The sequence below is a fragment of the Aptenodytes patagonicus genome, chromosome Z, assembly GCF_965638725.1.
Source record: "Aptenodytes patagonicus chromosome Z, bAptPat1.pri.cur, whole genome shotgun sequence".
NCBI lineage: Eukaryota > Metazoa > Chordata > Aves > Sphenisciformes > Spheniscidae > Aptenodytes > Aptenodytes patagonicus.
Genome location: NC_134982.1, coordinates 67,036,293 through 67,062,567, shown reverse-complemented (window position 1 = coordinate 67,062,567; position 26,275 = coordinate 67,036,293). Strand labels below are relative to the sequence as shown.

Genomic DNA, 26,275 nt, shown 5'->3' with positions numbered 1-26,275 from the left:
TTTCAGCAATGCTACCCACTGCAAATTGAGCCAAACAATAGCTTTATGTAATTCAGTTGAAGTATTAGGGACCCCAAGGACACAGTCCTGTATTGCTAGTCAAACTGAAGAGCTGAAGTTCTGAAGGCTCTCCCTACCTCACTTATCTGAATGACATGGGCGACTTGAATAGGCTTTTCGAACACTCAGCATTAATTGGTAAGAGAGACTAGATCAAAATCAGCCGAGTTCCTTTAACCTCCCCCAAATACCCTCACATCTTCAAGTTTCACTTAATGTAATTGTAAAAACAGGCCTACTGTTACTCAACTCTCAAAGGTGGCATTAACTTCATCAGGTGCTGTTTGTACGTTTTAAGCTCCTCATTAGAACATGCACAGAGGTATTTTAGACTAATGAGGCACTATTGTTATAACCTATCACTGCATAATTGCAATTTCTTTATAAGTAGCTGATGGGGTGCAAACTCTCTTAAATGGTAAATATTGGCACAACAATCAGTTTTCATTGATGTGTACTTTAAACTAAATCTTCCCATTAGGCTGCAGGCTGTATGCCTACTAGCTTCAGATAAAAAAAAGACCTAAAAAAGAAAAAAAGAAAAAGAAAACTACACACATGTGACCAACACCTCACCCATTTGCTGAAGAGTGCTGCAGCCTCCTTCCTTCTCTGCAGCCCCACTACGTAGCCTGACCTGCTGACCGGACACACAGCAGCAGCAGCAGATAGGCTCTACAGCTACAGCTGAGATGACAACTCACCCCACCAGTGGTTTTCAGCAGCAGCCTTTAATGACACCCCCAGTTCAGGTATTTCACTGTCTCCTCTCACGCTAGAAGAGAAGCAGCCCCAGAGGTCTGGATAGACAGTCTCCTCTCTCACAAGTGCACAGTCACAAGAGCTAAACTGTTACTTCAACTGTGCTCCCAGTGGCAGCAGGGACAGAGGGAGGTCAGTCAACTCGGCAAATGCAGCAACTAATGCTCTAGGCAGGACAAGTATCTACAGCAACTCATGCTCAACACCTAAGCATGTCTTGGAATGAAAGAAGTTAAGCAAATCAAGGGAAAAACAAAAGCAAAACCAAACAAATAAATATCCAGGTTGCAAACAGGAAGTTTGCTTCTGAAACTGTTTCTGAACAATGTAATTTCTATGCTCTTCTTTGCCCTTCAAGAAAGAAAGACGCGAGGCTTATATAATTTAAATCGTGTACATAGCTAAATATAATAAAATCTTCAGGGGAAAAGAGCTGCACCTAAACCTAAGTTCCCCTTTTTGCCTTGACAAGGGTCCTTCTAATTGCCATACCTGGGCAAAAAGTTTGGCTTTTAGCACAGTTGCACAGAGAAAGACAGCACATTAAAACAGATGTTTGCATATACAGAGACAGAAATTTATCTCTGAAAAGACATTCTAAAGGAAAAAAAAAAATTTTAAAAAAACATGTATTTTTATTTCACTTTCAGGAAGCACTCTACTGTGCAATCACATAAGATTAAACTTGTCTCTCCAACTCTTCCTCCTATTGTTTGTGTTACACTCAATAAAAATATATGGTAAGAGGTAGGAATGGAATTTAACAGCTGGGCCCATATTCTGATCAGGACTACATCAGAGCAGTAAGTTGCCACTTTTCTTATAAAAGACATAAAAACAGGTTTGAAGTGCTTAAATTTCCTGGATCTGTTTACTTTCCTCATGGGCTAGTCTAATCGCTTCCCAAGAAAATCAAAGTAACCAAATCCATGATTTGTTTAGACTGTCTTTATTGATTACTGTAGGCAAGTTTCTATCAAGTGAGGTTTTTTCTATGCTTCCTACCTACAAATTAAGTTCACTGTTGCAGCACAGGGCCATCTGCCAGTGATCTGATTAGAAGTCTGATGAAGCTTCTGTTCACCTCGGTAGGGTTTTGTATAATGTCTCAAATGCCCTTCCCGTTTTAACAATTTGCTACACTGACATATTACAGCTGGCCTTGTTGGAGTTTTATTCCTATTACCAACTTGTTGTTGTTTTACTGACAACTGTATTACCGGCTGCTATCTCACCGACATTATTAGTCTCATGCATCTTCCTGGTGCTGCTACACTAGCTAAACTGCTGGAATTTCCTATTTTATTCACTAAAGCCTTTGGCCATGCAGCCCTCAAGAAGGAGTATCACTGCACAGTCAGCAATGGTATTTTACACTGTGCAGACCAGTATCTCATTTACCAAGTGAAGTGTTTGATGAAGCAGAGGTCTAGATAGAAGACAGCTAGCATAAGCTCACCTCAGAGATGACAGTACTATGGCTAAGCAGAAATTTTCAACATTTCACTGCTGCTTACTTAATTTATTTCTTCCTCTCATGTCAGCAGCCACCAGCTTGGTAAGATATTGTCACTTCTCATTCTTAGCAACATTTTACTCCAGGCCTGGCTGTAATCCTCACCATTACCACAGAAAGTTTGAAAACATGACCGTGACAAACTCGTCAGATTCAAATGCATAAATAAAAGTTGTTGTGTTTTTTTTTTTAATTATCTTCTTACACTACTCAAAGAAGTGAATAGAAAGAAAATCAATTCACATTTTTTAATGCTTGGACTGGTAGTACTGCAAGCCTCTAGACATTACTTCAAGAATGAGAAACGCAGACATTTACAAAGCTGAATTTTTTTACCTCTCTAAAGCATATCCTGCAAACATCCGTAAGGCAAAGAATGGGCCATTCACTCAAATAAGCAGCACCTTGCAAAAATCAGATGCTAGTAGCCTATTTGCTTCGCATGCCTATATTCTTGTGTTTACTACCACAGAGTCTATACTCTCATTCTAACCCAAGCCACTCAGGCCAGGCATAATTAATAGCAGGAGTCCTTCAATCAATCAGAAGATGTATTTTTTTGTTGTTATTAACAAACCTAAATCTCTCACTCACACAGGGCAACAAACTCAGACACTTTTTGTCTTGTATTTCTTTATCAGCCTCTGGTGCTCAAGCACTAAAGCTGTACGTACACCAAATTTTTAGACTTGAAGATTTCCTACTGTTACAAGCAAATTTTACCAAACCCCATCTTCCAAGTCAGAGTTGCCTTTCATAACCCCACCATATCAAACTCTCTTCTCCAACCCCAAAAGAAGCCTCCTTGGCTTTCTTCCAAGTTCATTGGGTGTGGGGTTTGGGGTTTTTTTTTTAACAAAAAACTCTTTCCTGCCTGAAAGTAGAAGCTCCCAAACACAGATAAGCCCGAATACTCCAAGTGTGTAAGTTCTATCTATGTGGCTCCAGAAGCTGAGCATAAGGGAGCTCCAGGGAGAGGAAGGTGAGCATTCATACACCAGAGTAATCACAACAGCATCTACTGAGGTGACCACCATGCCAGAGAGCAAAAAAAAGACATAGTTTTAAGTGCATGTTTGTACAAGATTACTGAAGAGAAAAACAGTCACTAGCCACCACAAACGTGGACACCACATCATTCAGTTCATTCCTATATACCTCTAGGTGTCGTTCTTCTATGCTGCATTTTCATCTACCTCTCTCAGTGCACCTGACCAGCTGAAGAAGTTTTCTGTCTCCTTGCTACATAAATGTTTGTGATTCTACCAGTTCTGCTCTCATCCAGCATTCAGAGCAGCACAGAAGGAGCCACAGCAATCCTAGGTATCTGCCTGTAGCATCCCACATACTCAGCGAACGACTGGTTTAAGTTTAAGCAGAAACAGGCACAACTCAAAACTCACTGCATACAAACTGAGTGTATCTCACTGTTGCAGACTAAGCATAGGGTGGAACAGATCAAACACAAGTTCAAGAAGAAAACCAAGAAATCTAAGATTACGAAGAGGAATAAAATATAGGAACCTAGATATAAAACTTACCTAAAAACGTCCAAAGCATTATAGTGAACTAGATCTGATCCGTATTTCATTCTGAAATTATCTGTGGAAAGGTGCACTTTTCAAATGTACAATTCAGAGAAAAAAATACTAGTTTTTGCACAGGCTTGGTCCAGGCAGCAAAAAAGAAAACAAAAACTGGAGGTAATCCTAACCATGAAAGACAATGTCAGCTCTGAATCAGAGCAGCTGCTTCTTTATATACCAGAGAGAACAAAATTATGTGAGCCAAACCCATAAAGCAAGAACTCTGTGCTTTAGGCTACTAGTTAAACGTTGCTCCCCCCCACCAATTATTCTAGGGATCATAACAGACTAATTATGCAGAGGCTTATTCCAATTTATAGGCCTGTAAATTCTGAGACTCAGAACAAACTGATGAAACACCCACTCATCCATTCCCCTGCTCTTTATTATAAAATCTATAAAGTTTTGTGGCTGCACTCCAGCCAAGATGTAAACTTTTCTAAGGTTGTATATAAAAACATTCACTACCATCTCAAATCACTAGTACGACATCCTGCCACAAGTACAATAGCTGGTTTATTGTTGATTCAATTCATTCTTGGAAGGTAATAAAACTGAATGTTTTGTTCAGAATATATTTCCAGCCATCTCTTTACCTATTTGTTTCATAACATCTCCCTTCATCATCGACTTGCAATCTTTATACAGTTTCTTAGCAGTTACCTATCACAAGGCACAAAGGCTTTCCTAGCATAAATGAAACTTCTCCCTTTAAATACCCAGAATTTATCACTTTTTTCTTCCTATCCGATAACATGAGATCATTTTAGTAAAGATATAGGGACTTAAAATTGTTGCAACAAAATTGGCAATGCTAATATAAATCCCAGTATCTCTTTTCTCAGAAGAAATACTTCAGGAATTGAGAAAGCAAAAATAAACTACCATTCTTTTCCTGGAGTAACTCACTTCAAAAAAAAAAAAATTCACAGCAATCAAGAGGATGAAAGAAGAGAAGAGAATTGTAAATTTTTCAGGACAAATTCTAACCTTTCAGTGATGGCCACTGCAGACTGAGAATGAAATTGTATGAGGTTCAAGGACACCAACAGCTTTTTTTTTTCCCTCTGCCTATCAGAAACAATTGCAACAGTGCTAGACTCCACAAGATATAACAGGTAAGTGATAACGGAGTGTCAGTGACAAAGGTCAGAATTAAAGGGCATAGTTTGATAATTGAGAAAAATAAGGATACACTTGGCCAAATATGCATATGAAGTTGAAGAAAAGTAGGTTACAGGAAGAAAATAAGAAATAAAGGGAAAAGCTGTTTTCATGATACGGGACAGCAAGAGAGAGGGTCAAAAAATGTATTCAAGCCTACAAGCCACTGAGCTACCAATTTCTTCAGAACATAAAGAACAATTCTCTGGGGAGAAGTCCATGTACAGCAGATAGCCACACCATCAGGAGTATCAACTTCTCCCCACACCTGATCCACCGCATCAGAAAGAGAAAAGGTATTGGTGTCCGTTAACTACTGCTAAAAGATATGAAGCAATATGAAACTAAGAAAAGTAAGTACGGTATCTGCCACACGCCTCTATAGGTGAAATTTCTGTGGGTATCCAAACCTCCCCTGGAAAATTTTATGGATACCAGGAATCAGAAAGACAGGGAGTGACTGACTGCTTTAAAAATTTGCATAGTGATTACAAACTACAAGGTTTGCATACGCTTGCACCAAAATAGGGTAATCCCGAGGTTGATCATACAGCTTAGATCCCCTTCCAATAAAAATGGCATGAATTCAAGTCTTATCTTTTATACAGGCACCATCAGGTCAGCCCTTTTGGGCTCCTAACTACAAACTGCCATCTCCTCCTTTTCCAGCCCCAAAACAATCTCCAAAACATCTCAAGATCACAGTTGTGCAGAGGTGCTAAAAATCAATAGTAAACTCAGGTTGTCTGAGCCTGATAATAAGGAAAGGAAAGCTCCATCCCTTGGGCATATAATGACATCACTACCACTACTGTACCTCTCTGCTCCCACCAGAAACGCATCTTGTAGGCCTGCTCCTCTTCTTTCCATCAGTCCAGGCAGTTACTGCTGCAACACTCAAGAAAGGTGAGCCCTCTTAATAAGCAGCAGCAGTAAGAGTCTCAGGGCACTCTCACACAAGCCTGTTTTGCTTTACATGGCTATGCCTAATGCCGGTGTCACTGCAACAAAGTTCATGTGGTGGACTTGGCAGTGTTAGGTTTACGGTTGGACTTGATCATCTTAAAGGTCTTTTCCAACCTAAATGATTCTATGATTGTATGTAGTCAGGCCTGAGCTAGGCCTAAACTAGCTCAGCAATACCAGCTGTGTAGCCACAAAAGCATTTAACCCACCAGCTAAGTACCTGACCTGGTTAGTATAGCACTAGCATGGGCAAACCTAGAAGCCCTTCAGTATAGGCATACACGATGTGGTCATATAATTGCAGGCTGGAAAGCATAGACTTACCATGTGGTGGTGTATGATGGAATATAATAGTTTAGAGGGGGGCACAGTGCTCTGTAAGAGAATTTAACTGTTTTGTGGAAAACAGCAAAGATGCATAAACTTGAAGGAAGGAAATCATGTGTCATGGTTGCTCCTTGCTAAAAATGTTCCTGCAGTTACCCATTCAGGGAAAAATTCAATTGTCCTCTCTCTGTACTTGCTCTTTAACATACAGAAGGAACACAGTTCCCATTCTGACTTTTAATAAAGGGTTTTCATTACATTTTACTATACAAATAGTTTGTTTTCAAAGATAAGTATTTCATATTAATGATTTACGAGCTCACTATGTCACTTAAGTTTTCTAATCAGTTTTAAGGATGTTTGTTCCTTTAAAAAGAATAAAGACTTCCTATCCTAAGTGGATAGATGTGAACAACACAACAGAGCCAAGGCCAATTCTCCTTGTGACTAGAGGAGGAAAATAGCTTTTGTTTACTGTATTTGTTGAAGGTTATATCATTTGTTTTATGGAGGAGGAATAAAGTACAGAGACTTTGCCTTGCTAGCCAGCCCTGTGTTTGTAGTCTATGATCACGCAGGATCAAGCAGAATCAGAGCAAAAAAAAGGCCTAGATAGCAGGAAACCAAAAATGTATAGCATAGCTACTGAAGGAGGCATTAATTCAGAACATTTAACTTGGGAAAAACAAGAAGTCCAACTCAATTTCCAAGCAGCTTAAATACTGCTCTGAAGTACAAGTATTCAGTTTTTTCCATTTCACAGGGAATACCTAAGATGATGAACAGTGTGTATTTCGTTCCTTTTCCGCCTTTTTTTCTTTCAAGACTTCTCACATTTATTCAGAATTTTCACTTCCAAGGAAATTCCTGTTTTGTCTCTACCTTTGCTTCTTAGCTATTATGCTAATCCTGTATTTTAATAGTTACCGTTTCTCCTGTTGTTTCTCACATTTATAGATTTCATTACAGTTTGTATAATACTGATCACAAAATAAATTTTATATTTAAAGAAGCAAAGACCAGGTATTTAGTCAGGCAAAGAAACCAGAGACAAAAAAAAACAAAACACCCAAACATGGAAAAAGCTATCATAGTTTGACTAGGTGTCTTTGAGCCTACAAGTAAAACCTGGGAACAGTCCCAATGCATTTGTGTTGTTTCACAATCTATTTATAGATGCTGAGAATAGAAAAAGAGCACTACATTCCACATGTTTGTCCAGTCCCATAGACAAACCCTTATTACCATGCAGGCCCTAAATGAAGTTTAATGGAATTTCTGGAGGACTTGGGGTGCTAATTCGGTATTGTAAGAGGACTTGCAATCTAAAGAAACATTGCTTATCATTTCCTTGACTAACCTAATCATTATAGTCATATTCAACAAACAGAAAACTGTGCAAGTTTGTAGTTAATGTTTGCCAATTGCTATGGAAAAAATGGTTAGGCAAACTGGTTTTGTTCAGTTGGGTTTTGGTGCACTGAGAATTAAAAGATCTCTATTTAAGAATAACTGCAATGACTTGACTTTATAGCAGCTACATGCACGCGTGTGCACCAATTTGTCACTGGAGAAGTGCAATAGACATGTCAGGATGGGTGGATATAGTCACTTCTGAAAGATATACAGTTATGTTATTCGAACTTGGGTAATTAAAACAGGTAGCTAATTCACAAAGTAGAATTTATGACAGACCATGTTACAGTTTTTGGTACAAACCTGTCAATGAAACATCGTTTGAATTAGAGTTCTTGTTTTACATTCCTTCTTTCTCTTAGTTCATCAAAACAAGTTATTGTTATTAATAATGACATTCCAAAGAGACACTGCGCCTAGGTTTGATGATTTTTGTTTCCAAGTAAACCTACGAAGTGCTGCGGATAAAAAAGAAACCACCTTATGATGTCACATCAATAGTTACTCATTAACTGATTTTAAAAACTAGCCTGAGCTGGAGTCACATCAAGACTGCACTTCCTACAGCAGTGAAAGGCTGTGCGTTTGAAGGATCGCTCTAGAACTGAACTTACCTGACAGCAGTTAACTCCATTAAAATGATGAGAAAAGGGAATTCCTTGGAGGACTCCGTTCTTCATTCTGAAAGTCAGAACAGCTTCCAGAAGTCAAGTAATGACACTTCAGTCAGCCCTACAGAGAGTTTCGGATCAGTATTTATAAGGTAAACCCTGATGTATTTGAGTGTTCTGTATGTATTTGATGCCGGGGGGGACAGGGCAGCAACAGAGGAGGGCACTGGGACAAATACACCAGTGAAAATACCCTGAAGAGGAAGCTTAATATGAGAAGGCAATGCATGCAGAGATGATAATTTTACTCATGTTACTGATTGCACTGGGAAGGGAAGTGCTACTGTAAAAGAGAAATTTTTAAGGGAGGACAGAAGGGTGTTGTTCTCTCTTTCCTTATCTATTACACTGAAGTAGGGCTTTGAATGTGTATAGCACTGTACACTAATAAATTCAAGTCTTAAAATGACCTCTGAGAGGTCATCCGATACCATCAATGACATTTGAGTGGATTGCTGCATAAAACAACTGTAAGCTCTGTTAGAACAAGGAATTTAACAAAATATTTTCATGTGTTTTTTGGCCTATATGAAGCTTTACAATGCTTATTAAATTATGTTTCAAGAGAAATGCTGCCATAATCACAAGCAGTATTCATGGAAGTTGAATGCTTGCATGAATTAATACTGCTAAGGGTTTGCTAATAGAACAATCGCAAACAATTTTTAAGGGGAAATCTGTTTTCTTACTTTGGAAGGGTGGACTTGTTGGATTGTGGACTCACATTGAGGTGGAATTCATTGTAATGAAGAGTTCTGGCTAAATCATGCACATTTTAGCATAGATAAATGAGGGAAGGCAGTGTCAGAGGGTTACTGGCACTTACCGCTTATCCTTCCCCATCTACTGAAGGAGAGAGACAAGTAAACATCCATAGTATTTATGTCAACCCATTATGAATAAAATAGCTTTAAAAAGCTATTCAAAGTAGCTTTAGACATTTATTGGTTCTTAACAAACTTGAAAATTCTTTACCAAGCACCGTTCTTAATATTTGCTCAGTGTCCAGCCACCCAGAACAGTGATTTGGGGGGAGCACCTCTACATATTCTTCATGTGACTATTAGTCATGTGACTATAGCTTGTATTTCTTTGTAGCTGTGCACAAATTCTTTATATGGGGTGGCAGCTCATATCACTAATTGGGTCACAAGTATAAATAAGTCTGCTGGCCTCATTTTTCCTCTTTTGAAATATTAGGGCTTTTTAATATTGTATCTGCATAACTTCCTTTCTTCCAACTCAAATGTCAGAGAGATAACATCCAACAGTTTGACCACAGAATAAGGAATCAGAAATTTTATTTAGAGCTCTCAAAGGCTTTTACCTAGAACTAATCACTTAGAGCCTGTTTTTTAAAACAACATCCACATCTGTTTTTGTATGCCTCTCGATCTCATTTTCCGATTAGGCATGGGACATGAGTACATACAGTGGCGTATGCAGGGTTCAACACAAGTAGGTGATGTTTAACCACTTCTAATTGGGGCAATAGAAAGTTTGCCTTCTTTTCTCCGTCCAGCCCGGAACACTGGGCAGAGAGATTTACCTACTTTTTTTATTTACCACTAGATAACCAGTACACAAAAAGCTACCATATATGCTCTGATAGCAACGTGATCAGCCCTTACAAAGAACAGAGTCCTTTGCCTCAGATTTCTCAATAATCAACTTGCCTGCCAAGTAGTGAGTGGCAGGGGCAGGCCTTCTAGAAATCCAGTTTACTCAATTGCTGTTTCGGTAATATGATTATAGAGCCCTGCTGTGAAACTATACCTCTATCAATAGCAAAGATGGAATAGCAGGCTGCAAATACTAGACAATCTCATAAGAAGAATGCATGATTGCACACAATGAGCTAGTAGCTGGGCTGAGCTCTCACCAAACGTGCTTTTCATGTTTGTCACAGTCATGATTACACTTACCCAAAATGAACCACATGAAAAATCAGGGAAAATGCTTTTGGGAAAAAGAAGTGCAGGCTCTGCATTTTTAGATACTATTTTCAATACAGTCCTATTTACTTAGAGCATATTTCCCAAATATGAAGATGCATCCACAGAGAAAATTTACTATCTTAATGATTGCTCTTGTTTATCCTAATTATTCATGCCTCAGGACAAAAACTGACTATAATGCCTAAGTTTTTATATACCTCTGTTTTCACCTCACTATAATTGGCACCATGTGGATTCTGGCACAAATTTGCCAGAATCCAGGGGGTTATTAACATTTCAGACAGGGGAGCTCACAGTTTATCACCATGGCAGCATGTTATTCCTGACACAGAGCGGAACTGATTTCAGAAGCAAATTAAGACTCTGGAGCTATAGCTGAGGTGTCAGCCATGCATAATAGATCAGAGATTTGTATTGATAAGTATTGTGTATGCAGCATTTTATCAGCATGAAAGCATAGAGTTGTTGACATTGGAACAAAACATTTTCCAGCAGTCCAGATCAAAATATTGGCAAAAACAATAGGGTTCTCAGCCTCCCCTTTGGAGCCCATCCCTATAATGTGAGTCAATACCCTGCATCCAGATCTCCTAAACTTTATAAAAATCTCAAGCCGTGTGGTTTTGACCAATCTTCAGAATGACCCTGAAGAAAATACATTGAACACAAGAGAATGCGATTTTTAAGCAATTTAGATCAGAACTACTGACCACCAGCTCTGTGAATGTCATACTGCTACATATGTTAACATCAACCCTAGCAACAATCAAATGCAGGTTGTATATCAAATGCTTGTAAAAAAACCAAAAGTGAAGATTCAGCATTTGCCAATAACATTGATATTAGATACAAATTATAAATTAAAAAAAAAACACAAAAAAAGTACAGTATGGAGAGGTATGTTTTCTAAATGCGATGTCACGGAAATGGAAGTCAAAAGGGTCCTGAACTCTAATCCTGGTTTGGCAGCTCATTTGGTGCATTGCAATGCGTAAATCAAGTAAATACAATACTTGCATTTTCCATCTGTGATCTCGCATTAATATTTACCTATCTTTTGCATACAGCAGAATAACAGAAAAACTGTGTAACAACTTGTAACATAAACTGTAAAGATTGTTTTGTTGCAGTTGGGTTTTTGTTTGGACACAAGAAGGGATCCGTACATTCAGGTTTTCTCTCTGAAGATTTTTGGATAGGAATGTGAACGTTTTTTAAGGAAATTTACTTCTGCATTGAAATTATACCCCTCAGAAACATCCAATGCACTGCTGTAAGGCTGAGGCTTAGTTCAGACTAATCCAAGCAGTCATGTTAAAGAGATAAGCACGTATCTACCATCGTCTAAAAGGTGTATTGTCTTTATAGCTCAATTACGAGCACCTGAAACACTGGCAACCACTGTACTGCTCAAAGGCTTGCACCTGGGATTTGGCATTCACCCTATGTGGCCTTGCTGTGCAAGACATATCTACGGGGTTTTTTTCCCCCAGAGTAATATAGCTCCTAGTTCTAAATAAGACAAAACAGTAAGTCTGTCTGACTCAGTAGAATAGCTTATTATTCACAAGCCCATCTGATGTAAAGACTGTGAGACAACTGATAGCATGATTCATTCTTTCACATTATCTTGCATCCCTCACTTTAACCTTCCTCTCCTCAGAATACAGCAATCCTTTCCTAAGCTCCTGGAAAGTCTAGGCACTATTTTTTCTTGTGGAAGATTCACTGTATCCTCAAAGAAGCTGTGCTAACTTTCCCTTTCTTACATACTTAACATAATATACTGCCGCTCTTCAGAGACTGCCAGATGACTAAAGGTTTCTCTGAACAAAATGATCACCATATTTAGATATACCATGAATGTTTGCATGCATGCATATCTTGTTCAAAGAGGTATCCATGTATATTCCTTTATGATACACAGATTCAATAATTACACACATGCATGTACATTATTCATTAGATGCACGTAATCTGTTTGATGTCTTAAACATACTGGTGCACCTGGATTGAAATTTTTGTCTGTGTCATCTGTATACAGTGATGTCACACTTGGATGTCACCCAGGATTTCCTTTGGACATTTATAAGCAGAGGGCAACAAATCAAGCTAAGCTGATCCACCGGGATAGAAGAAGCAATATTTGTATTTATCTTTTCCTGCCTAGCTGGCCAATATATTAAATGACGGTTATAAATGCTACAGGTCACCCGACCAGGAAAAACGAGCAGATGAGGCCCACTATAGACAGATAGGAGCAGCCTCACATTCACAAGCCCTGGTCCTCATGGGGGACTTCAACCACCCCAACATCTGTTGGAGGGACAACGCAGCAGGGCATAAGCAATCCAGGAGGTTCCTGGAATGCGTTGATGATAACTTTCTTCTCCAAGTGGCAGAGGAGCCAACAAGGACAAGTGCTGTGCTGGACCTTGTTCTCACCAACAAGGAGGGGCCGGTGGGGAATGTGAAGCTCAAGGGCAGCCTGGGCTGCAGTGACCACGAAATGGTGGAGTTCAAGATCCTTAGGGCACCGAGGAGGGCGCACAGCAAGCTCACTATCCTGGACTTCAGGAGAGCAGACTTTGGCCTCTTCAGGGATCTGCTAGGTAGAGTGCCATGGGACAAAGCCCTGGAGGGAAGAGGGGCCCAAGAGGGCTGGGTAATACTCAAGGATCACCTCCTCCAAGCTCATGAGCAATGCATCCCAACAAAGTGAAAGTCAGGCAAAAACGCCAGGAGGCCTGCATGGATGGACAAGGAGCTCCTGGACAAACTCAAACACAAAAAGGAAGCCTACAGAGGGTGGAAGCGAGGACAGGTAGCCCGGGAGGAATACAGAGAAGTTGTCCGAGCAGCCAGGGATCAGGTTAGGAAACCTAAAGCCCTGATAGAATTAAATCTGGCCAGGGATGTCAAGGGCAACAAGAAAAGCTTCTATAGGTATGTCAGGGATAAAAGGAAGACGAGGGAAAATAAGGGCCCTCTCCGGAATGAAACGGGAGACCTGGTTACCTGGGATATGGAGAAGGCGGAGGTACTCAATGACTTTTTTTGCCTCAGTCTTCACCAGCAAGTGCTCAAGTCACACCGCCCAAGGCGCAGGAGGCAAAGGCGGGGACTGGGAGAATGAAGAGCCACCCACTGTGGGAGAACATCAGGTTCGAGACCATCTAAGGAACCTGAAGGTGCACAAGTCCATGGGACCTGATGACATCCATGCGCAGGTCCTGAGGGAACTGGTGGATTAAGTTGCTAAGCCACTATCCATCATATTTGAGAAGTTGTGGCAGTCCAGTGAAGTTCCCACTGACTGGGAAAGGGGAACCATAACCCCCATTTTTAAAAAGGGAAAAAAGGAAGACCCGGGGAACTACAGGCCAGTCAGTCTCACCTCTGTGCCTGGCAAGATCATGGAGCAGATCCTCCTGGAAGCTATGGTGAGGCACATGGAAAATAAGGAGGTGACTGGTGACAACCAACACGGCTTCACTAAGGGCAAATTGTGCCTGACAAATTTGGTGGCCGCCTACGACAGGGTTACAGTGTTGATGGGTAAGGGAAGAGCAATTGACGTCATCTACCTGGACTTGTGCAAAGCATTTGACACTGTTCCACACGACATCCTTGTCTCTAAATTGGAGAGACGTGGATTTGACGGATGGACCACTCGGTGGATAAGGAATTGGCTGGATGGTTGCACTCAAAGAGTTGCAGTCAACAGCTCAATGTCCAAGTGGAGACCAGTGATGAGTGGTGTTCCTCAGGGGTCAGCAGTATTGGGACCGGGGGTGTTCAACATCTTTGTCAGCAACACAGGACAGTGGATTGAGTGCACCCTCAGCAAGTTTGCCAACACCACCAAGCTGTGTGGTACAGTCAACATGCTGGAGGGAAGGGATGCCATCCAGAGGGACCTGCACAGGCTTGAGAGGAGGGCCGGTGCGAACCTCATGAAGTTCAACAAGGCGAAGTGCAAGGTCCTGCACATGGGTCAGGGCAATCCCAAGCACAAATACAGGCTGGGCGGAAAATGGATTGAGAGCAGCCCTGAGGAAAAGGACTTGGGGGTGTTGGTTGATGAGAAGCTCAACATGACCCGGTAATGTGTGCTTGCAGCCCAGAAAGCCAACCATATCCTGGGCTGCATCAAAAGAAGTGTGACCAGCAGGTCAAGGGAGGCGATTCTCCCCCTCTATTCCGCACTTGTGAGACCCCACCTGGAGTATGGCATTCAGCTCTAGGGCCCCCAATATAAGAAGGACATGGACCTGTTAGAGCAGGTCCAGAGGAAGGCCATGAAGATGATCAGAGGGCTGGAACACCTCTCCTATGAAGACAGGCTGAAAGAGTCGGTGTTGTTCAGCCTGGAGAAGAAAAGGCTCCACAGAGACCTTATAGCAGCCTTCCAGTACCTGAAGGGGGCCTGCAAGAAAGCTGGAGAGGGACTTTTTACAAGGGCATGTAGTGATAGGACAAGGGGTAATGGCTTTAAACTGAAAGCGGGTAGATTTAGATTAGATATAAGGAAGAAATTCTTCACTATGAGGGTGGTGAGACCCTGGAACAGGTTGCCCAGAGAAGTTGTGGATGTCCCATCCCTGGAAGTGTTCAAGGCCAGGTTGGATGGGGCTTTGAGCAACCTGGTCTAGTGGAAGGTGTCCCTGCCCATGCCAGGGAGGTTGGAACTAGATGATCTTTAAGGTGCCTTCCAACCCAAACCATTCTATGATTCATTCTATGATTCTAAATGCAGAAAAATGGATTTCACTGCCATGGGATTTGGTACTTTCATTATAAATGACAAGATGTAGGCATCACAACATTCTAACAATGCCATCCTAACAATGCCATCCATGAGGCATCCAGAGCAACATACTGCTTGGAAAGTACGCCATGACTGCGTTTTTTCTCATGAACTAAGAGGAGACAGTGACCTGTGTTTTTCAGCAAAGTGCCAACTGGCTGAGTGCCACCTCATAGGTAGCAGAACTGAACTATTACATGTCACAAGGTTGCTTCTTTCAGAATATAAGAAAGTTGTCATGAACAATTTGGAGAGAGATGAATGTTCCTTTACTTCACCAGTTCCACTGTGTTTTGCCATTAACCCTCCTTCCCATACTGTTCTTTTGACACACAGTAAGACACACCGGTAAGATGCACAGTATGCAGCATGTCTCCTGTGACTCTACACAGTAAGTTTTGTGAAGGTCATTGGTATCAAAATGGCAGTAAATCTGCCAGTGAAGTACAAGTACAATGTGTTACACATTCACTGTGAGGGGGGCTGACGCCACATTACTAATACCCCAGAAGTTTTGTGTGAGAATGTCTCTCCTTTTTCCTGCTGGGTGCTACAGTACATAATGGTAGTGTAGTCTATTTCATCCAATTGCTTCAGTATTTAGCCGCAACAAACAGCCTCAGCATGCCTCACCATTTGTGGTGAGAAATGTTCTAACTAGCTTTCAGCCCAGCTTACTTCATATGCCCTATGCACTTCCCTGTCCAAAGGGGAGTTCAATCAATACAGTAATCCAGGCTCCTTTAAAGAAGAAACAGGAACGGATAGGCAGATAGGACTTCTAGCAAGCTGCTCAGAAGAAACCAATCACCTGATAAAGGTCTCTATAAAGCAATCTCACGCTTTTAAAAACAAATGAATTACTAACCTCTTAATCCAGGCAAGGAACGGGGATTAACTGGCCAAAACTGCTTTTCACTCCTTACAAAATTGCACCACTCACCGTGTTCTGGCCCTAGTTATCTTCTACAGACTATTTAGGACCTCCATTTATTTTGAGCATACTTCAAGTATGCTGACTGACTTGCAGATGTTTCTGAACGTTCCTGCTTGAGGCAGGAGTATCACCCACACCAGATCAGATCAGGTACGGCTTTGGCTAGCTGGGTCTTGTAACCTCCAAAGACAGAGTCTACAGCCTGTCTAAGCAACCTCTTCCAATGCTGCACCACTCTTTTAGTGCAGTTTTTTTGTCTTTTCTACTCTGCACCTCCCAAGCTGTAAGCCATTTCACTCTGGCTTGTGGCTGACTTGCATATATTCTAGAAATCAAAATTTTTCACTGTTTCAACATCTTTTCAAATGTCTATTAGTTTGTGTCTCATACTATCACAGCTTCTATTTCTATGGTATCTAACGTAAGTCTGTTTTCCTATCATATTTCAACAGAATAATATAAGGACTTATTTAGCTGGTCTTTCATCACTTAATGGCTTCCAAGGCATTTGGGTGGCTTTCACAGAATCCTACCAATGCAGAATATCGCATAGAAAACTGAAGACAAGACATACAATGACCTATAATCCAAAAGTACCTGTATTCAGGTACCATTAAGGCTGTATCTCTTTGTACCTTTTCGCACCTGCAAGGAAGTACAGAAAAATTCTCTACTGAGGAGAAATGTGCCCAAAGTATACAGAATGCCAGAAATCACTGTACTCATTTTCTGCTTTGTTCCTTCCCAAGGAAGTTTCCTCACATTTAGGCATGCTGATACTCACCATATAAGCTGAGAAATACTTTATGAACAGCCTTGATGACTGTACTGAAATAAACACCCAAGATACGTAAATACTGTTGATTAAGACAATCTCTAACCCTGTTTATTTCCAGCTAGATTGTCTTTTTTATAATTCATCGGCACTATCCTATCCACGAATCTCTAGGCATGGGTAGCAGTCCTACTACTTTTTATACTGACCTTTCCAGTGTGCCTCATTGGGCTCCCTTACTCTTCCTTTTCTCACGTCATTCAAGACAGGATTCATAATTATTTTGATAAATTGAAGAAACAGTCTGAAAAAAACAAGAGTGAAATTCAAAAAGGGTATTTAGAAGGCCATACTTAGTAAAATCTAACAATCAGCTGCTAATGTACTAGAAGAGAACAGCATCTCAGTTGTCCTTTATAAAAGCTTCACCAGGTCATAGTGGTTCAACAATTAAACCTCAGCCAGCCTCACGCTGCTGTGAAACACGTAAACACTTTACTATGAAAATATAAACAATGGTAGTTGTTAGTTTATAGGACAGATAAAGCGATCTTTTAACCTTGCCTCTATTCAGCCTTCATAAGCCTTCTGGTCTCCAGCTTGGGGCACTGCACTTCCAAAAAGATCTGAGCCTATTAGAGACAGTTCATAGGGAAAAAGAAGTCCAGAAAACACAATTTATACCTTTTATCTTAGGCTACAGAGAAGAAGAAAATGGGGGGAATTGGGAGACAGTTTTTCACTGTTCTTCATATTGAATAAATTAAGAAGCAACGGCTTTAAATTTCAGCAAGAAGGATTCAGGATCATGTTAGAGATTAAGGAGGACTTCCCCTTCCAGCAAACACTGGAATTGATTGCCTGGATACACTGCTGACTTTTAAGAACAACTTAGACAAGTGTCTTGTCAGGAATGACACAGGAATAGCAGGCCTTGCCTTGGGATAGGGAATGAACTTGATGACTTGGTGAGTCTCTCCCCATTCTGCTTTTCTGTGATTTCATATGTATCTTGAATCTTTTTTCACAATGAAAGTTTTTCCTATTATTTCATCTCTAGTTTTTCATCCTTTGCTGTGTTATACATAATGTTGAAGGTCCTGATCATTAAAAACCCTCAACCCTCTCTGAGGCTTAATGTCGTCTCTTCAGAGCAGGAATGTGTCAATTTTTGCCTACATGGCACCACCAGTACTGCAAGCATTAAACAGTAATCGGTAATTTTATAGTACACTAATTTCTCTTTCTCTCCCCAATCTGCACTTCACCAATTAGAGAAAAACACAGTCCAGATTTTCACACAACAATGGGTCTCTCTTGGTGACAGCTTGATCTTCACATATTTGCTTTACTGTATCTGTATACATGAGCAATTATAACTGTACAGTAAAAGGTCCTTTGTGCTTCTTTTGCGTATGTAAGACTTGCCACAACATATCAAAATAAAAGCATAAGGTTTTCAAGTATTTTTCACCCACATAAGCAGCTGCACATTTGATTGTTTAATATAAGGCACTCCTCATACATATTACTGAGAATCCTGGCATTCAGGACTTTTATCACTCGGGAGTGTGTCCTCTCGCTCTGGAGTTGCTGCACCATGCAGTTTGACAAAGCTTGGCCACAGAGTTTCTTTTTCAAAACCTCCAAAAAACACAAGCTATAGTAATTGCTTATTACTTCCACTGTCACTAACAGATAATAACAAAATCCACCAGAGGCATGTATTGAAAATTTGCCAGAACCAAGCCTCTTGTCAAGAGTTAAGATATCGTGATATGGAACAAAGTATTTAGTAAGGATTCATTTTCAGTGTCTAGGCTGCAGGCATCAATTTATTTGAATGTAAGTTTCTTCTACAGTGAATACCTTGACTAATTAAAACAGACAGCTTTGCATACCTTGACAATGGAGCCAGACAAAACTAAAACAGAGACTGAGCTCCACGGACCACGCAGCTCCTTTCCAGTTCTTACACCACTGTGGTAGAGGCAGGAACCTCTGGAGATGAGTGAACAAAACAGTCAGCAGTAGCATTTATCTCCTGTAGCTAAATCTGCCAGAGACTGAAAATCTAAGCACTCAAAAGGCAGCTGATTTTCTTTGTTCAAATATCTAAAAGTCAGATTCTCACTGACTGTAAACCAGCATTGTTCTGCTGGAGTGGGTAGAGCTACACAAGAGGTAAACCACAAGTCTGCCTTCAGCCTCAAAATTAGAACTAAAATAGCAACCGATACCCCTCCAGTGCAATGAAAGGCCTCCAAAAACAAGATGAAGTGTAGGCAGTCACTATTCCTACTGATTCCAGATATACCGTGCATGCCTTGGTCGCACACACTGATATGAGAACAATTCCCAAGGAACCCAAAACCTCACACAGCTGGGGGAAGGGCTATGCTCACTCTGTTTTTTGCACAACATAGTCATTTCGTGGGCAGACAAACCAGCCTGGGGTGCTGCTGAAGAGAAAGGAAACAAAAAAACACCTGCAGCAGCCACAGATGGAAGTATCAGCACATCACCACAGAAGTTCACGTTAGTACAGCTGTCTGGAGGCCAGCATTGGTATTTGGACTACCGCCTGATTCTAAGAGACACCAGGGAAACGCTCTGACAGAAACCTGCGGAAGGACGTTTTCTGTGACTTACTGCCGGCCTGCAAGCTCTCTCTCAGGCTGAGCCAGTCAGCCGTGTGCGCCGCGCCATACGCTGTCTGGCCCGGCTGCCTTCACCTCAGGGCCCCGGCCGCCGGTCACCTCCACCTTCCCTCCTCAGGCCGTGTGTGCGTGAAACCGCACCTCCTGTCGCCCCGTATAAAACATTAAGGACACCTTTTGTTCGAGCCAGCGGGAGGCAGCGTCTCACGCGATAATTTAAGGCGCGTAGCGGATCGGCCACGCGGGGAGCGCGGGCTGCCGCCGCCGGGGCCGCGTCATTCATTTCGCGGCCGCAACCGGGACCGACCTCCCCGCCGCGGCCCGACGCGGCAGCCAGCCCCCGGGCGGACCGGCTGAACCGGTTTTCAGCGGCTTACCGCCGCGGCCCCGCGCTCCGGCTCCAGCCGGCCCAGGACGGCGGCGGCGACGGCGGCGGCGGCGGGGCCCGCCCCGGGGCGGGGCGGCCGGGGCGGGGGCGGGGCGGCCTGGCCCGCCGGTTGAGTGCCGTGCGGCGGCGGCCGGCTGTGTCGTGCTGTGCGGTGCCGATGGTGCTCATGACCGAGCAGCGGTGCGATGCGGAGGAGCCGAAGGCTGCGCGGGCCGCCGGGAGGCGGGAAAACAGGGGCGCCTTGCGGCTGTGAGTACTGCCCGGACCGGGAGGGGCGGCCGGCCGCCCGCCCGCGGGGACCCCGCGCAGTCCTGCGGGGGCCGCGGCTTCTGGCCGGGCCGCCCGGCAGGGAAGAGGCGGTCGCGGAGAGTTGCTCGGCGGAGTCACGGTGGCGGCCGGGCCCTGTGAGGCGACGGCGGGCAGCGGCGGCCGGGGGAGCCCCCCGGGGCGGCGGGCGTTGGACTCGGCGGCGCGGTGGGGGCTTCGCTGTTCTGGGCGTCGGCTTTGGTTTGAAGTTCATAGGGAACAGTCGCCAAGGGGTCTCCGCGTCCAGGCTTAAATGCAGCACGAACACCTCCGCTCAGCCGAGGTCTGCGCTCTCCAGGAGGCGACCGCGAGCACAGCGTTAAACTCCGATGTCGTACTTTTAGGAGCAAGGCATGTAAATATTGCTTCTAGTAATTTCATGCAACAGCATGGAAATCCTTCTCTGTCGTGGCACAGAAATCCAGCAGCTGTGCTTTATCACTTACAGTAACGTGCATGGGTTCCAGTGGGAAGCTGTGATCCTCTCCTCTGGGTGCCAGGAAAACCCAGAACTTTGTTGAAAGTTCACAAACTTTGATACAGGCAAGATGCAGTAAAATGGGAGTTCAGTCTGACTTCTGTCCCAGACAGAGACAGGACCAGGCACCCCGGCAAAGCAGTGGGCACTCACCTGCCTTGGCGTGGTTCCCCACTGCACTCCTCACCCAGCGCAGCTGTACCCATACCAGGCCTCCTTCTGCTTTTTAACCTGAGAGGTATGTAAAAATTGAGCAGGTGAAGAGATCAAAAATACTTAATATTCTTTGGGAGGAAGCGGAGGCCTTGCTGGCTGGTAAAAGCTGCTTAGGCTAACTGATGGAAGGTAGGGAAGTCAGAGGGCTTCCCCTTCCACGGGCAGGAGGACTCCCCGCACTCCCCCGAGGCCGCTGAGCTTCCTAGCCTCTGATGGTGGCTGGGGATATCAGGGGTTAAAGGCTGCATCTCCTGCATTGGTCTTTGGCTTCCTGTGGAGGTCTGAAGTTGTTTAGGTTCTTGTATGCCATGGTACTGACCGTCACGTGAAAACCTTGTGGGAATCAAGCAGCTGTCTGATTTCATACCAGGCTCCCAATTCACGTGGGACTTGGCAGTCCCAAGGATGCTGTTTGAGAAGTTAAGCATCCATGAAAGAAGAAACTAAAAAATCTGGGGCTTTCTCCTCACTTTTTTTTTTCTTTTGACTTTCTCCTGATCTGGGATGATTCCCATCTTCAGAGAACTTTTCTTCACAAAGATTTAATCTTAAACAGCCTCCAGGAGAAAGGAGAACAAGTTACCAGCAACTAGCTCTTTCTCTGGAAAGAAACTCTGAGAAGGTCTGTGGGGGTTTTTTTGTTTTGGGTTTGTTTTCCCCCCCCCCCCCCCCAACTGTTGTATCCCTGGTCTCTAGGCGGGTGTGTTCCCAAAGTATGTATCTCAGTGAAATCTGTTGCCAGAAATAACTTGCTTGTTAGAGAGCACTTGGAATCAAAGTGTATTCTGAGTGTCCTTTATCCTGTATGGTGTAGTCACATCAGTGACTTCACATTATAAACGAGACATAATTCCCTGACCTTCTCTAGAGCCTTCTGACTTCAAGCCTTGGGTCACGATCCCCTACACAGAATTATGCCAGTGAACTTCATGAAGTTCTTCAGGTATGCAAGGTCTATATCTGATTTTTCTCTTGAGAACAGGACTAGGAATCTAAGATGGCATGTAGAAAGCTTGATGTCAGAGACATTGCACGTGTGCCAGCTAACTGACCCTCTATTTTGTCCCCAGGTGTTTAATCTTTCAGTGCTGAATCAGCTGCAGTTGTAGAAGTGAGGTCAGTCTTAACCAGTGTGGTAAAGGAGAAGTCTCACTCACTATGACTCTCCTTCTTTTAGCTGTCAATTTTTGTTGTTCAGTAGAAGATGGGTGTCATGCAGGGGAAAGCTAGGCAGTGTGTTACGCTGCAAGCTACAGTGTCCAGCAATACTAGCCTGGGCAGCAGGAGGGTGAAAAGACTGGGGTAGGCAAAAAAGTTGAAATGCTTTCTCTTAAAGTAGAAAATTGTTTAAGCATTTGCTGGCTGGAAACAAAGTTGGAATTTATTTGCAGTCCCATTTAACTGGTAGCTGGATCCTTCTGAGAAACGGTCATGTTCATTTGACTGTGAGTTAACCTCAGAAACTAAGTCACTTTGGTTTGACTAACGTGAAGCTACAGGGGGGATTGTTCAGCTGAAGAACAAGAGGAGAATCTTAGTTTTGATTCAGTTAGAAGTGAACTCGTTAAAAGTTCAATCGCTGAAGATCTGTTTTTAGAAAATTTTGTAAATAAGTGTGTGTGGTTGTGGTGGAGTTTCATTCCCTTCATATACTTCCACGGAACAATATGCAACCAACAGAGCTCATGCTGACCTCTGTTGGAAAAAATCCTACCAGAGTTACAGAGGCTCAGGGAATCTTTTAGTGTGTTCCAAAGCTCAGGGGAGAGAGATTTATGTAATCTGTACTTCCTGGAGGTATGCTTAAAATGTTGTTCAATTTAGAGATGGACTTTATAGCTCAATATGCTTCTGCTGCTACCTTAAAGGTGTCACTGGGGGATAGGTGCTTCTGAAGGATTGACGCTGTCAAAGTTTTTTGGTTTTTGTTTTTTGGGGGTTTTTTTGTTGGATTGGGTTGTTTTTAATTATTTCAAGATTAAGATTTGAGAAGATTATGTTTACCTGCCAGTGATTCAGGAAACTTTATACAGAAACAGTTAAGTACATTCATACTGACTTAGAAAATGGGCTTCTTTGGCATGTTTAGCAATAGTTATATCTTTGCAAAGTTTGCAGTATACCTCTGTGGGTTGTACAACCCCAGAGATAACACTCTGGAAGATGGGCGCTGTTGTTACGCAGACCCAAAATAGTGATGTGCCAAAAGTTTGTCATTATGTGGAGTTCCTCCTAAGCAAATCAAAAGTTCCTGTACAGAAGAAACCTTCCGAGTGGTGTTCCGTGACCATTACATCCTGATGCAGCCTCAGACCAAAAAGGAATTAACCCTTGCATTGTATTTAGAGGATATTTAATTTTCTGACTTGAAAGTGGGGCGTGTTATGTTTGTGGTGGTGCTGGACCTGCCTCAGAAGCTGTCAGCCCCACTACAGGGACAGCTGGTGGAACAGCTGTATTGTTGAAAACTGTGTGATACATTAAGGAGAAATGGCAGAGGTCTAATAACAAGCAGTTCATATTCCATGTCGGCATCCTTCTACTTTCACAGACACTTGCTTCTGTTGCAGTCAATATAGCATTTTCTGGTTTCCACAGGTAGTATTTGGCCTAGTACCATTAAATCTGTCTATATTAGGGCACTGTGCTGAGTTACCATATGGTAAGATACCGCTAACACTAAGTGGCACATTCTGTCCCCTTATATTTAACAGCATAAGGTAATGTCCAGTTACTGCATGTGACTTAAAGAAATTAGGAGGCTGGGACTTAAGACTCTGAAAGATATGGAAAGTTTTAGATTTTTTTTTTTTTTTTGAGCAAAAATACATTGCGGATACTGGGGAAAATACGCTACTGAAAGCAGAGGAAAATGCTTCCAGGCAAATTACATACTTCTGGGAAAAGAAAGAATGTAATTTTCATGGTTTGTTTGTCTGACGTGTTATGCTGCCATAACAGATATTTCCTAATAACCGTTTATCAGTTGATAAGTTAAAATGCAATTGAGTGACCTGTGCATAATCACAACTCACTAACTTTTTTTCCTGAACTTTCTTACTTGAGAGAAATACAAAATGCAGAGAAGAAAGGGGAGGTTATTTATTACTGATTCAAAGTTTTATTTCAGCTTTGATCCAGGTTAACTCCTTTCCAGCAGCCAAATTTCTATTGGTTTTTTGTGAAGGGAAAAAGACGTAGGTATGTGCCTACATTATTCATGTTCTGTACTTTTAGTATATATAATATATTAACACATATTAAGTATCATATTTTTTAATTCTTCCCTGATAGTTCTTTCCTGTTTTTATGGTGAAAGTTGTAATGCATGATCTGAAAAGAAGGATAGGCTTGCAAAGTGAAACATTTAAATTTGAGACGTGACAGAAAAGAGGTTTCACATCTGGATGACCTCCATTTGTTCATGATGATGTTTTTTAATTGCTCCTATTTTTATCTTTTTTTCCTGTCATTCTTACTTTGTTCACTGTATGTACATGCTTAAGTTTTAAAAGCAGCTTTTTAAAAATAATTGTGCCGTATGTAAATGCATACCATGAATCTGAACAGCCTTTTCTTTGTACCAAAGCGCCTCATTGGCTAACCTGAAACACTCCCAAATGTGCTGCCTTTACTGGTTATATGCAGTCTGTGAGAAATGCTTGTTAGGCAACATAATACTACAGATAAGCTTTGGGCAGCAGGATTTGTTGCTGGTATTTGACAGGTGATGCATAAACATAGTATCAGAGTATTGTCTTCTTACCACCATCTCCATAAATGTTGCAGTCATGTGGTTAGAAATTATGTGCTTATCTAATGATACTGCTGGGACTAACGATCTTCATGCTCTGTGCATAGCTGTTGCTAAGTCCATATATGTCCTTTCCAGTTAACTTTTTTAGACTTGTGTTACTGTTATGCCAAAAAGATTCTTGTATTTGGTCTAGCAATCTTTACAGACTTCTTTTGTTGTACTTATTTTAACCAAAATTCATGGGTAGCTGTCTGGATCGAGCTAGGCTGATCAGCAAAAGTCCCTTCAAATATTGTTGTCACAGAGCAAATGCTTTCTCTGCAGACAATAGGAATACATCAGGACAAGTTGTCTTTCCCTGTTTCTCCACTTTTCCTTGAAAAGAAACTTCTTGCTTTATTTAGAAGATCTCTGAGCTACCCAAAATTTCAGAGAGATTATGTTTTCCTGCCAGAAAGCTGTAAACAAATATTTAAAACATCCATTTTTCCATAATGCAAGGGTCAGTGGGAGCTTCGAGGAGGCCATGGGCAACTGCTCCCTGCCAGCCCACTGCATATGGCCTTTGTCTCCTTTTTGTAAAATGGCATAGTGTGCTTCTCATGCTGGGGTGATTGTTACAGTAATGGAATTAAGTACTGGGAGGTGGGACGCCTGAATAAAAGGGAGAACCAGGGATTGTAGGGTACGTACAAGGAGAACACAAGTTGCCGCTTCTCAGTTTCCTGGTAACTGAGCTTCAGTGCAGTACTGAAGTATTCACTTCCTTTAACTAAACTTCTGCCTGGCACTGACTGGCTTCTGCTTCCGTCCTTGAAAAAAGGCACACTAAGGTGAGGGATGTTAATAAGCTTCCAGAAATAGTGGCAGGAAATAACGTGCAGGTTGCAGATAGGCAGCAGAGAAACTCAGCGGGGTAGAGAATGTAGAGGCAGACTGAAGCCTTCCTCCTCTGTGGATAGATCGGGGAAGCCTTCAGTTACCTTAGTATGAAACAGCAGTTCCTGACATCCCCTCAAAAAGCAACCATACCTAGGCATGTCCTCTACAAAGATCCATTCCTGTACGTGCTTCAGTGGTTTAGCCCTCTGTGAATCTTAGTTTAGGCTGTTTATGAAAGATAGACCACCTAGGTGAAAGACTGTTGATGGTAATTTTGCAGCTACCATTTATGCTACACTAGTTCAAGAAGAGCCATTTAGGTTTGTTCAGCCTTTTTCTGGACAAGAAGGAATGTTACAGTACAAAAATCCAGTAAATAACAAAATTATATATATGCCCATTTGGTTTTGTGAAATTTTACAATACCTGTAAATATGCTATGGCCAGCATAAGAGAGAGTGGGTGTTGCCATGGAGGACAGCGTGTGGACAGTGGAAAGGCTCATACTGAAGAAGGAGGCTTACAGAGCACTCAGCCTCAGTGTCCTGGTGACACAGAAAATAAGAAAAAATAAAAAGTCAAGCTGGCCCTAGCAGGGATCTGGCCACCACGTGTCATATCTGATTGTAATAAGATTATC

The 26,275-nt window shown here is 42.2% G+C and overlaps 1 protein-coding gene and 1 long non-coding RNA gene across 4 annotated transcripts in view; one reads left to right on the top strand and one right to left on the bottom strand.

The window, feature by feature from the left end:
- The first annotated feature begins 8,383 nt into the window (after positions 1–8,383).
- Positions 8,384–26,275, top strand: part of GRAMD2B (GRAM domain containing 2B) — a 45,249-nt gene continuing 27,357 nt past the window's right edge. For 2 of the 3 annotated variants that reach the window (XM_076362337.1, XM_076362336.1), the window contains exon 1: positions 8,384–8,560. In XM_076362337.1, the coding sequence (XP_076218452.1) occupies positions 8,436–8,560 (125 nt within the window). In that variant the 5' untranslated portion in view covers positions 8,384–8,435. Of the gene's footprint in view, positions 8,561–20,115; positions 20,246–26,275 lie in introns of those variants that run through there. The other variant, XM_076362338.1, reaches the window with a different exon arrangement.
- Positions 17,162–19,986, bottom strand: LOC143172669 (uncharacterized). The gene is made up of 3 exons (XR_012997384.1): positions 19,601–19,986; positions 18,850–18,949; positions 17,162–17,252 (listed from the first exon to the last, which is right to left on the bottom strand). It is a non-coding gene; the product is annotated as an uncharacterized LOC143172669 (long non-coding RNA).